The sequence below is a fragment of the Myxine glutinosa genome, chromosome 11 (assembly GCF_964187855.1).
Source record: "Myxine glutinosa chromosome 11, kmMyxGlut1.1, whole genome shotgun sequence".
In the NCBI taxonomy this organism is placed as follows: Eukaryota; Metazoa; Chordata; class Myxini; order Myxiniformes; family Myxinidae; genus Myxine; species Myxine glutinosa.
This window is the reverse complement of record NC_136271.1, coordinates 47,717,387-47,732,895: the sequence shown is the minus strand read 5'-3', so window position 1 is coordinate 47,732,895 and position 15,509 is coordinate 47,717,387. Positions and strand designations below refer to the sequence as shown.

Genomic DNA, 15,509 nt, shown 5'->3' with positions numbered 1-15,509 from the left:
ATTGGAGAGGAGTGCGAGGAGGTATTGGAGAGGAGTGCGAGGAGGTTTTGGAGAGGAGTGCGAGGAGGTATTGGAGAGGAGTGTGAGGAGGTGTGATTAGGTATTGGAGAGGAGTGTGAGGAGGTATTGGAGAGGAGTGTGAGGAGGTATTGGAGAGGAGTGTGAGGAGGTATTGGAGAGGAGTGTGAGGAGGTATTGGAGAGGAGTGTGAGGAGGTATTGGAGAGGAGTGTGGAGGTATTGGAGAGGAGTGTGAGGAGGTATTGGAGAGGAGTGTGAGGAGGTATTGGAGAGGAGTGCGAGGAGGTATTGGAGAGGAGTGCGAGGGGGTATTGGAGAGGAGTGCGAGGGGGTATTGGAGAGGAGTGCGAGGAGGTATTGGAGAGGAGTGCGAGGAGGTATTGGAGAGGAGTGCGAGGAGGTTTTGGAGAGGAGTGTGAGGAGGTATTGGAGAGGAGTTGGAGAGGAGTGTGAGGAGGTATTGGAGAGTGTGAGGAGGTATTGGAGAGGAGTGTGAGGGGGTATTGGAGAGGAGTGTGATGAGGTATTGGAGAGAAGTGTGAGGAGGTATTGGAGAGGAAGGGGGAGGAGATATTGGAGAGGAGTGCGAGGAGGTATTGGAGAGGAGTGTGAGGAGGTATTGGAGAGGAGTGTGAGGGGTTGGAGAGGAGTGTGAGGAGTTGGAGAGATGTGTGAGGGGTTGGAGAGATGTGTGAGGGGTTGGAGAGGAGTGTGAGGGGTTGGAGAGGAGTGTGAGGGGTTGGAGAGGAGTGTGAGGAGTTGGAGAGGAGTGTGAGGGGTTGGAGAGGAGTGTGAGGGGTTGGAGAGGAGTGTGGGGAGGTATTGGAGAGGAGTGTGAGGAGGTATTGGAGAGGAGTGTGAGGAGGGGAGGTATTGGAGAGGAGTGTGAGGAGGAGTGGCATTGGAGAGGCGTGAGGGTGGAGAGGAGTGAGGGGTCACATATTATGTGAAATAAATAAATTGTGTTCATTACACCATTTTAACCATTTTGTAAAATTTAATGTGCAGCATGTAAATCAAGATGTCCAAATGTCACACACGTCCATACCCGTGGGACTCCCACGGGTGACCCCACTAGTAATTTGTATAATATGTCACCTTTATGTATAATCACGAATGGTATGTGTATAATCTTAATGCTTTCATCCATATGTTTGTACTTTGGGGAATGTTTTATTTCATGCGGACTCCGACAATCTCCGGCGGCACGAGGACTCAGACAATCTCCGGCGGCATGCGCACTCCAACACGACAATCTCCGGTGGCATGCGCACTCCAACACGACAATCTCCGGCGGCATGCGGACCCCGACAATCTCCGGCGGCACGCCGACTCCGACAATATCCGGCGGCACGCCGACTCCGACAATATCTGGCGGCACGCGGACTCCGACAATCTCTGGCGGCACGTGGACATCGACAATCTTTGGAACCACATGGACTCCGACAATAAAATACATTCTTTGTATTTTATTTTTCTGACTTTTACTGATATCGTTATTTTTACTTGTTGAGGCCAGAATGGCAGATGTTTTTCTTTCCGTGTAATTTTCCTGGTGTTTTTGACGACTTTTTAAATAAAATGTGTTTTCGACATTAATTATGGCGTTTGTCGTTGCAGATTAATGTATGTCTTACTCAGATTTCTCCATCTCCTTCTTGTCTTCCTGCTTTTCCTTCCTTGCTTTCCTTGCCTCCTGTGAATGGGTTTCAGAAGAGAAGGTATTAGCACGGCCGGTAATTCCTTTGGTCAAAATTCTAGGTAAAGGGATTTCTCCTCAAACAGGCATCTACGTCAGATTCCAGAAGGTGTTAACATACCTTTATACGCTTCATCAGGTCTGGCGTTTCATTTGTTGTCGTGTCAGTGAAGTCACCCAAGCTTGTGTGTAAGGTTTTCTGCTCCATGTTGTAGAGCTCCACATAGAAGTCACTGTTGTCATCTCGCCCACTGGGCTCTTGGTCCTTGGAAGTGACTTCCTCCTGGTCTTCGCTTCTGATCATCATGCCAGATACTTCCCCACCCACCTTGTATCACACACAATAATACTTGTCATCATAATACTATCACACACGATATCACACACTTGCCACATGTCCATCTCATATATTTAATGCACACAGTCAGGGGGTGCAGTGTTAGTGAGAAAAGAAAGGTTCATGAGTAGACACACGAGACAATGCAAGGTGGACATGGGATGCAATACTGCAGGAGTGGAAGAAATAACACAAGAGGACAGAGAACAGAGGAAGACATTTCAACACACAAGACAAGAAAGATGTGGAGGCCAAATGTAGTTTAAACTTGGAGAGGGTTATTACCCTCTCCATGTTTAAACTTTCATGTGAAAGCACAAGCACTGAAATGGGCTACTGGATGAGGGTTTAAGGGCTAGGAAAACATGAGGGGAAGAGAAGGTAGAAGGGGAAAGGGTGATAGTAAGATGATAGAGGGCAATGAGCCCACAAAACTGTACAGAGCAAGAAATAGGACAAGGCCCTGTGTCTTTAAGATGATAGAAGACGGTGAGCCCCCAAATCTGTAAACAACAAGACAGGGCAAGGCCCTGTGTCTTTAACATGCAAGAAGACAGTGAGCCCATCAATCTATCTATGGCAAAAGAGGACAAGGCCATGTGTTTCAGTCTCCTGCTGAGAGGTACTGATGCAGTTCGAGGAATTTAAACTTACTGTAGGTAACTTAGTAAAAGCACCATATAATGGTGCTTGATATGGTGGCTATAGTATTGGATAATTTGTGTGTAGTGGCTATAATATTGGATAATTTGCATTTTTACAAATTCATTCTGGCTCAGATATATATATATATGTGTATACAAGATCGAGGCTCGTGTAAGAGCTAAACGTAATATTTAGGATCTCAGACACCTGGAAGCCAGGTGTGAAATATTTTCTTACCGTGTAGAGATTCAAAAAGCTCATAACTGTTTCCACGTTTCCACAACATGACTGAATGTTTACAAAATAATGTATCTTATTATCCCTCATAACTATTTTGATTGGTTATCAAATAATATGAGTTGGCCAGTTAAGAATTTCTATCTGAGCACATGACTCATGATGCTGGAATCGAGTTGACCATCGTCTCCTAATATCTTTGTAATCCATTTAAAAGCGAAAAACTTTCTGCAGTTACTCACCTCGTCCTGTGTTGGATCAGGTATTCCAGCCAACAGATCAGAAACCGTTAGCTGTTTCATGTTCTCCACCAGGTCCTCTCCAAAGGCATGACCAGTGGCGACCCTCAGTGCTCCACGGCACATGCCGTATGCCATGTGGAAGAGCCAAACAAGTGCTGTGAAAAGTCCAGTAGCCACCATCTGGCCCATCTCACGCAATGTGAGCTTTGTGGCTTTCTTAACCTGCAGCACGATAGAACATTTTAACCGATCAATATTGGCCTCATTTTAAGGAGAATTACAAATGAATGTTCTTGTTCATGCCGATGACGAAATCAAGTGACGTGAGAGTAAAATGGCCGCAGCCTGCTTCAGGCACACTTACATTTCTGAATTTATTCGGGAATCGCACACACAAATTTGCATAGTCCCTCAAAAGGAGTCTTTTGATTTTATGTGGTTATGCTTTGTGCTTTGGCCGTCTTCTTGGTTGCGTGGGCCATTTCAACAAACGTATTTTGCAATATATGTATGATAGGCCTATATCTTTCTTTGACATTTTATAATGTAAACATCTTTCATCACCCGAGCTACCAGACTCTATCTCTACCCGACTGAGGAGGTCAAGTGCGCATTTATTCAACAATATCTAAAGAATCCGGGAAATAAGAATACGGTGAAAAGATTAAAGGCTACCTGCTTCTTGAGGTAACGAGGAGAAAGCACATGCAAGAAGGAGAGCAATGTGGAATTTAAATAACCCAGAGCTTTCTTCATGCCTCCTAAAGAAAACATTGATGTCTCTTGTTCCTCTTCCTCTTCCTGTAAAAGCAGCAAACATTCAGCAAGTAAGCAGGCATATTAAAATTAAAACAACCATTGTAATGTATCAAAATGATCAGTACATCAAACACATTTAGCATCCTCAACAATATTTTATCAACCAGGTAAGTTTTCAAGAAAGTTAATTATTCACCTCCTCGCCCTCAGGCTCCTCTTCTGTTTCTGAATCCTCATCTTCATCTTCATCTGATATCTTAGCTGCAATCTGCATCTCAAATATGGTGTCTTCACAAAAGTTAACAAAAAGCTCCATCTTCTCTTTCTCTCCTCCCTCATTAACCACATCGAAGATAAACTGCCGCTTGGATTCCTTGACCTGAAATATGTGAAAACAAAATAATCATTGAACTCAAAGATGAAGGAATGCATCAACCCCACTTCAGGGAGGAAGACGTCTCACTCCTGTAGGAAGTTATCTCAAACCAAAGGAGGTAACTTTGAAAACACTTTTACCTTATTTATCCAAGTGAAGGCAGGGTGAGTATGAAGGCATGTTTTACACAGTTTATAAACGACAGATAGCTAATCGTGTTCGTGATATATATACATATATATATATATGTATGTGTATATATATATATATATATATATATACATATATATATATATGTATGTGTATATATATATATATATATATATATATATATATATATATATTGTTGTGGAAATGAGAATTGTGTTTTTTATTGTTGTAAAAAATATCACCCTCCTTCCTCCAGTTGTTGTGTATAAAGGTCAAAGGGCGTCCCTTAGTTAGGTCATATACAATCACGTTAGCCAATTATAGATTTCCTCCTTGATGATAGTTATTTCCTTATTGTGTGTATTAGGTTAAGGCTTTGTTTTCCATTAATTGATACTCCATTGCACCGAAGTCAAATAAGCTAGGTCCCCTTTCGTTTTCATCCCAGTGGTGCGAGTGGTTTTCCATCGCCGCAAGACTCCATTAGCCACGAGGTAATCTCGGAGAAGAAGGGGGAGGAGCCAAATCACGGGCGTTGCCCGCCCATCGTCATCAAAAGGGTGGAGCCAGCGAGCCCTGACCAGCCAACCAGGGCTGGGGAAATACCATCACGGGCATGGCGCGGGTTGATCTGAAAGCGCGTTATAAAAGCGCCCGCGCAAGCGTTGCGTGAGAGAGACGGCAGATGAGTAAGGGATCCCCACGAACAGATGCGTCAGGGAGAGAACCCGTCACGCAACGCCCCTACGAGATACGAGAGAAGGCAGATGAACCGGTGGAGAGCAGCGGCGCATGAGGCGAAGGAATCCCTGAAAGAGCAGCGGCACGCAGCAGCTTCAGCCACAGCAGCTTCGGGTTTCACCGGCAGTATCGACCGTGGCCGCGAAGGAATGCGCCGTGCGAGACCGATCAAGAGGGCGGCGGCTGCTCCCTCCGGCCCGACCGTGCTTCAGTCCGAGCTGAACCTTCCTCTCCCTCCAGCCATCCACCTCCTGCCATTCCTGTCATCATCCACCTCCTGCCAGTGTAAGTGTGCTTGTAGTCTGTCTTTGTCTTGTCCTTGGGGTATAAGTTAAGCCTGTTTAGTTAAGCTAGAGTTTCACTGTGTCCTTCTGGTCCGTCCCTCTTTCTGCATTATTTTATTATCCTTCCTTCTTCCTTTGTTTATTTTGGTTGTAAATTGTAGTAATAAATCATATTCGCATTTCCTACCTTTTGTCTTCTTCTTCTTCTTCTTCACATCCGTCGTCTTTGTCTTTTCCAAATTGAATACCTGTGGCACGATTTGGCCAACATTAAGGAATCGGGTCTAGTCATTGTTAACGGTTCGGGCCGCGGCTGCCATCCGCTCGGCAAATTAACATCTTATCCGCGGTCACGAACGGGGACGGCGCTGAACGATGACCAGGTCTTAATGAAATTTATGATGCAAATGAGTGAGCAATTGAATAACAGTATGTGGGAAATGAAGGATGGGTTGGAAAATCAAATTGGGGGATTGAAGAATGATATGGGAGAAATGAAAAGTGAATTAAAGGGAGACATGAACGCACAGGGTGAGCGAGCCAGTCGGGAATTGAACAACAAAATTGAGGGCTTGAATAACAAAATGGAGTCACAGGGGAGTGAACTAAACGGAGAAATGAGGAGATTTAGTGTCGTCGGGGCACAGGAGAAGCCAAAGGTGGCAGAAATTCAATCTGAAAGGGGGGAAGGCAAATTGGGAATTGCACCAGGAATGGCAAATTTACAGGTAGATGGGGAATGCATACAGGAAGAAGGGGCGTGTCTACAGGTGAACGTGGAGTGCCCACAGGTAAATGGGGAAGATTTGATTGTGGAATGTGAAGAGGTGAAAGGGGAATGCATACAGGTGAGTGTGGAGTGCGCACAGGTAGATGGGGAGACTGCATGTGCAAATTGTAATGGGGAATGTTTCCCACATTGTGGTCTGGACGTTTATCGGGACCGTGTGGATGTCACAACACCCCAACCAGGGGATGAATTCGGAATTGTGCAGCACCAGGGCGGTGGTGCAGAGTGAGAGGGGGTAACATTATTGGGGGTCCGTGTGGTGGAGCCGGACCGGGTATTTATTGATGAAAACCTGTCGAGGCCAGAAATGTTTTGGTGTGATGATGATGATAATGAGGATGATGTGATTCAGCGGCTGGGGACCTGGGACAGTCCCATGGAGGACGAGTTTGATCAGGCCCAAAGGAGCCTGGGTGATGAGGTGAGTCGGTCCGAGGAGGTGGTTGGAATGACCGTGGGGACCCTCACCGCACACTGCAATTTGGCAACGGAGGCTCCGAAATTGAATGACCAGTTGGGGGAGTGTGTTGGCTCCGGGCTGGATTTGGATCTTGGGGAGTCGGGAGATCGAGCCTCCGGAGATTTGGTCCCCGTAGGGAATGTGGAACAGCTGCAGGGAGGGGCAGAACAACCTGTGGTGGAGGTTGTTACCTGCAGCTGCGGTGATTAGACACCTGGGGCCAAATTTTAAAAAGGAAATTTAAAATAAAATTAAAATGGGAATATGATTTGGAGCAGCCTTGGTTGGAGTTTGTCCCCGGGCTGCGGGATTTGGACATGGCGAGGTCATGGGGGATGGCCTCGGGCAAAATTTGCCCCTTTCAAAATTTGGTGATGCCAGCCAGCTGGGGGGCTGTGCTGGTGAGATTTGGACGTGGGGTCCAGCCATGGGGTGTCGAGGTACGACCTGGGCCCAACGGGGGGTCTGGTGGAGTGTTGCGTCCCCTGTCCGTCGGGGCGCCGTCCGGGCGCGTGGCTCGGGCCGGCAGGGTCACCGGACCCTGGTGGGGGTTAAGACCTTCCGGGTGTCCGAGGTGGTTTCTCAAGCCTGGGATGGCATTTATTGAGGACCACTAGGGGGAGGTGTTGTGGGTCGTGCATTGGTGGTGGCACCGCGGACGGCCAACTTGGGCCTGATGTGGTGACCACCCGGGCATGCGACCTGGCACCCTCTCCCTGAGACTCTGGGACAGCCAGCATGTGGTGACCTGACATGCTATGCTGGGCTATGGACGCGGGTCGAACCGAATGGACAGGGATGGAGATAGCTTGCCGGACAACCATTGGGGCATCTGTGGAACGTGATGGTGTGAGAGTGACCTTCCACAGATGTTCCATTATGATTTATGGACTCTCGGTTTGGGAAGGGAGCAATGGGGATGTGATCGGGAATGTGTAACGAGCCGAGCATATGGGCCACGCTCGGCTGGCATGTGTATGGCAAAGCATCTTTTTTTTGGTGAGTTAGTAAAATGTGAAAAATGTTTGGTATGGATAATCTCGGGGTTATATGCAAATTTAAGGGTGACTGTGAAGAAAAGTGGTGGACACTGTACAGTGACGCCATTATTGATCCAGGTGTGTTAGACCAAAGTGTTGGAGGCTGTGATTAAAAAAAAATTATTTTTTATTTTCTTTTATTTTATTTTTGTATACTGAATCGAGGCTCGTGAAAGAGCTAACATTTATTTCACAAACAAATCAACCAGACAAACAAAATATACAAAAAGAGGGAGCGGAAGACAAGATGGGGAGAGAAGGGGAAGCACACAACCACAACATTTGAGAGCAGGGAGAAGTGTGGGAGGGAGAGGGCTTGGGGGCAGGAGGCATGGGAAGGGGGGGTTCGGGGGGGGGGGTGGGAGAAGTATAAAACACAAGGGGACCGAAATTAGCGGGGGTAGAAAAGATCAAGGTTTTGGATGGGGGAGGATAAGAGATGGTGGTGAACAGCTGTTTTAAAGACCTGGAGGGTGGAGTGGGATTGAAGAGAGTGAGGGAGTTTGTTCCAGAGGCGGGAGAAAAGAGGAATGAAGGAGTGAAGGTCAGCAGTTGATAGGTTAGCAGGACACAGCTTCAACTGGTTGCGGGGACGACTGTGCTGATATTTGGGACGCGGGATCATGGGGATCTAGTTGTGTCGTTGAGGGTCAACGTGGTGCTATGGGTGTCCGAGGTGTGTGGACCATGACTTCTGGGTGGGTCTCCTGATGGAGCATGGCTGTCGCCTGGACCTTGGTGTGGTCAAGTGTGGGTGAGCACTGGGGGGGCTGCAGTTCTGTGGTCGGACTGGGGGATGATGTGGACGTGCAGGGGACGTGGCTGTAGGGATGCCACGCACTGCGACTGTGCCCCCCAGGGCCGAGGTTGTGCGTGCGGTAGTATGTTTTTGGCAGCAGGTGCTCACCACATAGGCCAGCTGGGGCTGGTGCAGCCATGTTCCTCGCAGGGGGGCCGAAGGATGGATGGTAGGTCGCACCCTTATGGACACTCATGGGCCATGTTGGCGTTTTGACTGCTCACCTTGTCCCGATGACCCTTGCACCGTAGAGGTGCAGAGCTGTCGTGGCCACAGGTAGTTGTGTAGTGATGATCACCGTTGGATGCGGATCCACATACCTGCCAGTGTAGTGGGGACAAAAGGGAAATTTGGAGAAATTTGATTGGCCCAATGGTAAATTTTGGGATTGTGATGGGTGGATGGCACCTTTGGACTTGACCAACCGTAAGTTGACCAACCGTGACCACTTGACCAATGTTATCAGGAAAACCAGAGGTAAGTTACCTGTACATCAAGGTAGGGGTAAGGCCTTGATGGTTACTGTCCCAGGCTTCAGGACTTGCTATGGAAATTGGGGACATGCAATTTGGAGTTGGGAGGCGGGTGAGATTGATGACATGGTCGGTGAGGGGATGGAATGGGGGCCACACAGTGTCTTGTGGGTGGCGTATGTTTTTGGTTATGTGTTTCTATGTGGTCGTGGGGTAGGAAAAAATGAGGATGAGTGGTGATTATTATGATTATTGTGTTGGAAATGAAAATGTGTAATGGTTAAATGATGTTGATGTTGATGTTGCTGCAGCACAGCTGGAAGTTGTTAACACATTACTTGTTCCCTGAAGAAGGCCTTTTTTTTTTACTTTTTGGTATCCTGCTCGCTGCTCAATCTTTTGGTATCCACACATGTATTTCTTTGGTTTGCAGTGGAACAAAACAAAAGAAGCTGAAACAATTACTAAATTCTAGTTTATTCCACACAGAAATCCTAAAATGGACCGGACAATAATATTGGCACTTTTTAGAAGTTGTGAGAAATAATTAGATTTCAAGCAGGTGATTCTCCTTTACTGTGGAATTGAACTCACCTGTGGTGAGATGCAGGTACCTACAATATAAAAATCACTCATTCAACCAGTTTAAATGGAGAAAAGGAGTCATTCTGCTGTTTTGTGTCACTGTGTGTTCTGCAATGAGCATGGAGAAAAGAAAGAAAACCAGAGAATTGTCTGAGGGCCGGCACAAGAGGGTAGCCAAGCATGGACAATCTCAAGGCTACAAGTTCATCTCAGAGACATTGATGTTCCTGTGTCCACCATACGCAATGTTATCAGGAGGTTTAAGGCCCATGGCACTGTAGCCAAACTCCCTGGACAGGGCCGCAAGAGGAAACCTGATCGAAGATTGCAGCAAAGGATTGTTTGAATGGTGGAGAAAGCACGTCGATCAATTGCCAAACAGATTCAAGCTGACCTTCAGACACAAGGTACGACAATTTCAACTCGCACCATCCGTCGCCAACTCAATGAAATGTGTTCTATGGTAGGAGGCCCAGGAGGACCCCACTGCTGAGAGAGAGACATAAGAAAGCCCGACTGGAGTTTGGCAAAACACACCTGAACAAGCAAAAATCCTTTGAGAGAATGTCCTCTGGACAGATGAGACCAAATTAAAGCTTTTTGGGAAAGCACATCATCTCTATGTTTACAGAAAACAAAATGAAGCCTTCAAAGAAAAGAACACCTTCCCGACAGTCAAACATGGAGGAGATTCAGTGATGTTTTGGGGTTGCTGTGCTGCCTCTGGCACTGGATGCATTGAAAGTGTGCATGGCATCATGAAATCAGGAGATTATCAAGGCATTTTGGAGCGCAATGTTCAACCCAGTGAAAGAAAGCTGGGTCTCCGTCGAAGGTCATGGGTCTTGCAGCAGGACAATGACCCCAAACACACTTCAAAAAGCACCCAGGAATGGTTCAAGACAAAACGCTGGACTGTTCTGAAGTGGCCACCAATGAGTCCAGATCGAAATCCCATTGAACACCTGTGGGGAGATCTGAAAACAGCAGTTGGGAGAGGCACCCTTCAAATCTGGGAGAACTGGAGCAGTTTGCACAAGAAGAGTGGGCCAAACTGCCAGTAGAGAGGTGTAGGAAGCTCATTCATGGCGATAGGAAGCGCTTGACTGAAGTTATTTTGTCCAAAGGCTGTGCTACCAAATATTAAGTCCTGGGTGTCAATAATTTTCTCAATGCCATTTCTTTTTATTTTCTGATTTAAAAGGATATATTAAGTTCTGAATCAAAAACAAAGGGTCTGTAATATTAACAGTGAAATAAAGAATTGTGGAGACCAAATAATTTTGTCAATTTCAACTTATTTTTAGATAATATTGTGAGTTATTTGAAAAAAGTGCAAAGTTGCCAATATATGCACCTGATTCTAATTTAAGGTATTTGAAGTAGTGATAAATGTAGGGGTGTACTTACTTTTTCCACATGCAGGATTTGCATTTATGTTTATTTAAATTATACAATGGACCACAAAATATAAATGTTTCATGATATTTGTTATATTATGTCACCTTTATCGATCAATATTGTTGAAATGAAGAACAAATAGCTGTATGTTGAAATATGTTGAAAAAGTCAAAACTTTACATGAGGTGTACTTACTTTTTCACGTGACTGTATATACACATATATATATATATATAATATATATATAAAATCACGTGAAAGCATGTATATGGACCTATTTGCATCTGTTTGAAATAAATGCTGTTTTGGGGTAAAGTAGAATCTGAAAGTATACTCTAGCCCTCTCATCTTTACCTGGTACCTCTCACGTAACTTATCTCAGGTGGTAATGGAAGCATTCAAAGGGTGCACACACTCCTTACCTGGGGCATTTCCCATTGGTTTCGTGTGGTCTCAGGAATCTCAAAGTAAATCCTCTCAATTCGCTTTCCACTGCCAAAGATCTCTATGCGCCCGAGGAAAGGTGTAAAGTTATTGAGAAGGTTCTCGGACTGCTCAAGGAAGCCCTTGAGTCGAGTATCGTTGGGCATGTGTTCGGATAAGTTTGTAAGCAACACTGCCAAGCTGAAGCCAATGTCCTGTAGGAGAAAATAAATGCTTTATTTATGAATGTATAGCAAAAATACTGCTACAGTTGATAATCCAAAACAAATCTGCACCAAAACGTGTCCTCATGTCTCTGGTTATTGGCTTATCCAGCCACATGTCATTTATGCATGACCACTTCTGCATGGCAGAAAAAGTGATAACACAGACTTTTTGTACACCATGTTTGATGTCAAATCATTGTGAAGTCCTTGACACTCAGCGATCTGTCGAATAAGGACTTTCCCACTTTTCATTTGTTTACAGGGCCGAGGAGTGTTTGATGTGCTGGTAACCTATCCATATTCTAAATTCCTTCCCTGATGGAGGGTTGTTTCCACAGCACTATGCAATGCAGTAGATATTTTCCCAAGGTTGATTGTCAGCTATGGAAATGTTAATGAATGGACGTGGGCACCCTGATTGCACAGAATGATATGGGAGTGAAAACAATCATAGAAATAGAGTCATTTGAGGGCTCCACTTCGGATTCCCCTTTTGATGTCTCGAGACTTTAAAATTTTAAGCTTCAATTATAATTCCATACTTGGAGCAAAATAAGAACCATTGGGAGTAAGAAGCTCCCTTACCTTTGACGTGTCATGGAAGCGTTCTGCAAACTCCTCATAATTGAGCATTTCATTTTCATCAATCTCTGTGCAAGAGAGGAGAAATTGCACTTCGGATGGGGTGTAAGCCTTTTGGCAGTCCATGGCACGCTGGAAATCTCGTTTAGAAATCTTTCCCTTCCTCTCAGGATCATAATCAAGGAATGCTTCAGAGGAGGTGATCTCCTTCAGCCGCAGGAACATTTCAAAGAACTTTATGATCATGATGACGTTATTAGAGGATTCAACAAGCATGTCCACCATCTGCTTGCCGATCAATCCGTTCACTACATTTCCTGTAATGCCGAAAGAAAGAAAAAGGTGGGGCCCATGAGGAAAATCAAAGTAAAAACAATAAAACGGTATGAAAAGATTACCAGCAAGCATCATTTTAGTTTTTTTATGCTTAAAATTAACCCAATAAAACAATACATCAATTTCAAGATAACGGGTGACTATATATTAGAGAATGCAGAGCAAACAGCCCTGTTCGGGTAGGGGAAACATGTTGCTTTGTGTTGTACTGAGCTACTTCCATTCAGTTAACGAAAACCCATTGTGAAAACAACATTATCACCATGTGATGTCCATCACAACTCGGTTACCTTCAAGCATCGACAGCAGCATCACAATCATGTCCTTCTGTAGGTCCAATAACTCTTTAAGCAGGTTGAGTTGACATGAGTCCTGAAAAAAAAGAGACGTACTGTGTGTCTACGCCTATTGAAAGACTAATACTGAAAAGCGACTCGTCCATTGGTGCAGTTCTTGATAAACTATCAACCATTTGGCAAACTCCTCTGATCTAACATGATGAACCATGTTGTGAGTTTTCAAGCTGACCAATGCAATAAGTCATTTTGATAGTTGATTCTGTTTCATGTCTCATGGATAAAATAATTAAATCAAGCTTGAAAACTTGAGATTCCCCAACAATGCAGTGTAATAACCATGATAAACATCTCAGTGATCTGAAGCTGCAATTTTCTCGAAGCAAATGGCACAGGCGAGCCAAAGCACAGGCAAGCTATGGCCGTAACACGAACTAGACCCAAGCTCCATGCATGATCGAGAACTCAAATTTGGGCAAGCCCTGATTTTTGGCATGTTGGCGGAACCGGCTACGAGAAACTGGGCCCAGCGACAGCACAGCTCAGCCAGAGGGTGGCAGACATGAAAGAGCCTAAGCAAGAGTAGCAAACGATGGCAACGAGCAGCGGCAAAATCATTGTGACTCAGGAAGCAGCAGAAGCTAAGAACGATGACATTGATGGAGAATGAAGAATGAGTTGGAAGCAAAGGTGAGGATTGGCCTTACATGGAGCCGTAAGCCTGTCCGATCCTGGGGAATCTGACATGGGGAGGAAAAAAAAGTAGTGCCGAAAGCACAATGTCAATCTATATTGAAGGAGCAGGTGGGCACCGTTATGTTTGTCAACTCCATGAAGCTGTGCATTTAATAACTAGGCAAAGAGTAAGTCTGACCGTGAAAAAATGGTCACTGAATGGGAGAGTGAATCTCCAAGCTGGGAGGCCAGATGGAAAATCAGAGTTGCCGAAATACCTATTAAGTACCAAGTTACACTGGGATTACCTAAATAACTGATTTCAGAACAAAAGTACAGCTTCAAAGTACAAATGGAGAAAGGGTTCAACTTAAAACAACATTAACGTCTTTAGAGTACCTGGCTGACCTCCTCTCCAGACACACTCCCACCCGCAACCTCCGCTCTGCTGGTACCAACCTCCTGACCCCCTCCATCCGAACCAAATTCAGATCCTGGGGGGACAGGGCCTTCTCCATCGCTGCTCCCACCCTCTGGAACTCACTACCTCACACCATCAGAGACTCCTCCTCACTCACCACATTCAAAACATCACTAAAGACCCACCTGTTCAACGCTGCATTCAACATTCAACCCACAGCATTTAACCCCTGACTATCTCTTCTCCTTCTCCCTCCTTTTGCTTTAAATATTTCCCTATTGATTCTTGTCTTTTTGCAATTGTTGTTTTCATGTTTTGTTATGCATTATGTTTTCCACTCTGTCAAAGCGCCTTTGGGCTTCTGGAAAAGCGCTATACAAAATAAATGAATTATTAATTATTATTATTATTATTAGAGTAAGCTGTGCATGAAGGTCGGTATTGATAATGCAAATAGGAATTTGACAATCACCTGAGCCCATGTTAGTCCAGGCCACATGTCTGGATATTGTGGGTCTGACTCCAAATATTCATTCATTATCTCGAGGCAGACTCTAAAATATTTGAACTTACTGTACTGTGAGACTGATGTATCACATCAAGTAAATGTCCATGAACATCACCAAAAGGTGATGGACATTTTTTGAGTCGTATGGAGCATCACATCTTAAATGATAACTTTTGCTGCAGTTCTAAGGTCTTCATGATGTGTTAATCAAAGGGAAAAGTGTCCGAATTACTTTCCTTCCCACTATTGCAATAATGTATCAATGTTGTGTAAGTAAACAATGATGAGTTAATGCAATCATATAGCAGATGTAAAGCCTACTAATGCATCATTACTTCACTGCTCAAGGTTCTACCTAAGGTTTTGTGTAAAGTTGATTTCATACAAATACAGCCAGTACTCCTTAAACAAAAGCACTGCAGGCCCAAGAGCATATTCCTTAAAATAAAAGAGCTGAAAGGGGGGTTTAAATTTGTTTAAAACATGACAATCAAGGTTTGGAGATGTACTGAAAGGACACAGTAGATTGTCCACAGATTTTAAAAGAGTTCCATTGGAGGTGAATAACAATTTGAATTAATCATATTCAGGGTAATTACGTTCCATCTTACAACCCTGTCTATCGCCATAGTAAGTCCTATGCTTTACTGCCAACCACTTCTTACTGTAAGAGAGTTCATGGAACACCTTACCTTGTGCAGTCTTGAGGAAAAGGACTTGGGAAGGTTCTTTTAAACATCTGCTTTGCATTTCTGAGCAAAATCTCTCCGAAAGAACCATCTGGAACCCCCTCCCCCACCCCCACTATCTACTTTCTTAACAATCCTCTTGAGGAAGTTCAGTCGTTTAAACTCTAAACTCTTGGGTGTCACTATCAGCTGTAGCATTGCTTGGGCAAACCACATTTAAAAGTTGGCCTCTGAAGCCAGCCGCCGACTGGGCATCCTCCGTCAAACGAAATCCTTCCTTAGGACACGTGAACTCCTGTCCACCTACAAGGCTC

At 44.9% G+C, this 15,509-nt stretch overlaps 1 protein-coding gene across 1 annotated transcript in view; it reads right to left on the bottom strand.

Moving 5' to 3' along the window:
• The window catches only part of LOC137436654 (ryanodine receptor 2), a 344,268-nt gene that overhangs the window by 37,490 nt on the left and 291,269 nt on the right, over positions 1-15,509 (bottom strand). Inside the window, exons 90-98 of the mRNA XM_078786637.1 lie at positions 13,610-13,642; positions 12,897-12,978; positions 12,274-12,587; positions 11,461-11,676; positions 4,136-4,318; positions 3,856-3,981; positions 3,181-3,402; positions 1,841-2,047; positions 1,658-1,716 (exon numbers count right to left, since the gene is read on the bottom strand). Coding sequence (XP_078642763.1) covers positions 1,658-1,716; positions 1,841-2,047; positions 3,181-3,402; positions 3,856-3,981; positions 4,136-4,318; positions 11,461-11,676; positions 12,274-12,587; positions 12,897-12,978; positions 13,610-13,642 — 1,442 coding nt within the window. The remainder of the gene's footprint in view (positions 1-1,657; positions 1,717-1,840; positions 2,048-3,180; positions 3,403-3,855; positions 3,982-4,135; positions 4,319-11,460; positions 11,677-12,273; positions 12,588-12,896; positions 12,979-13,609; positions 13,643-15,509) is intronic.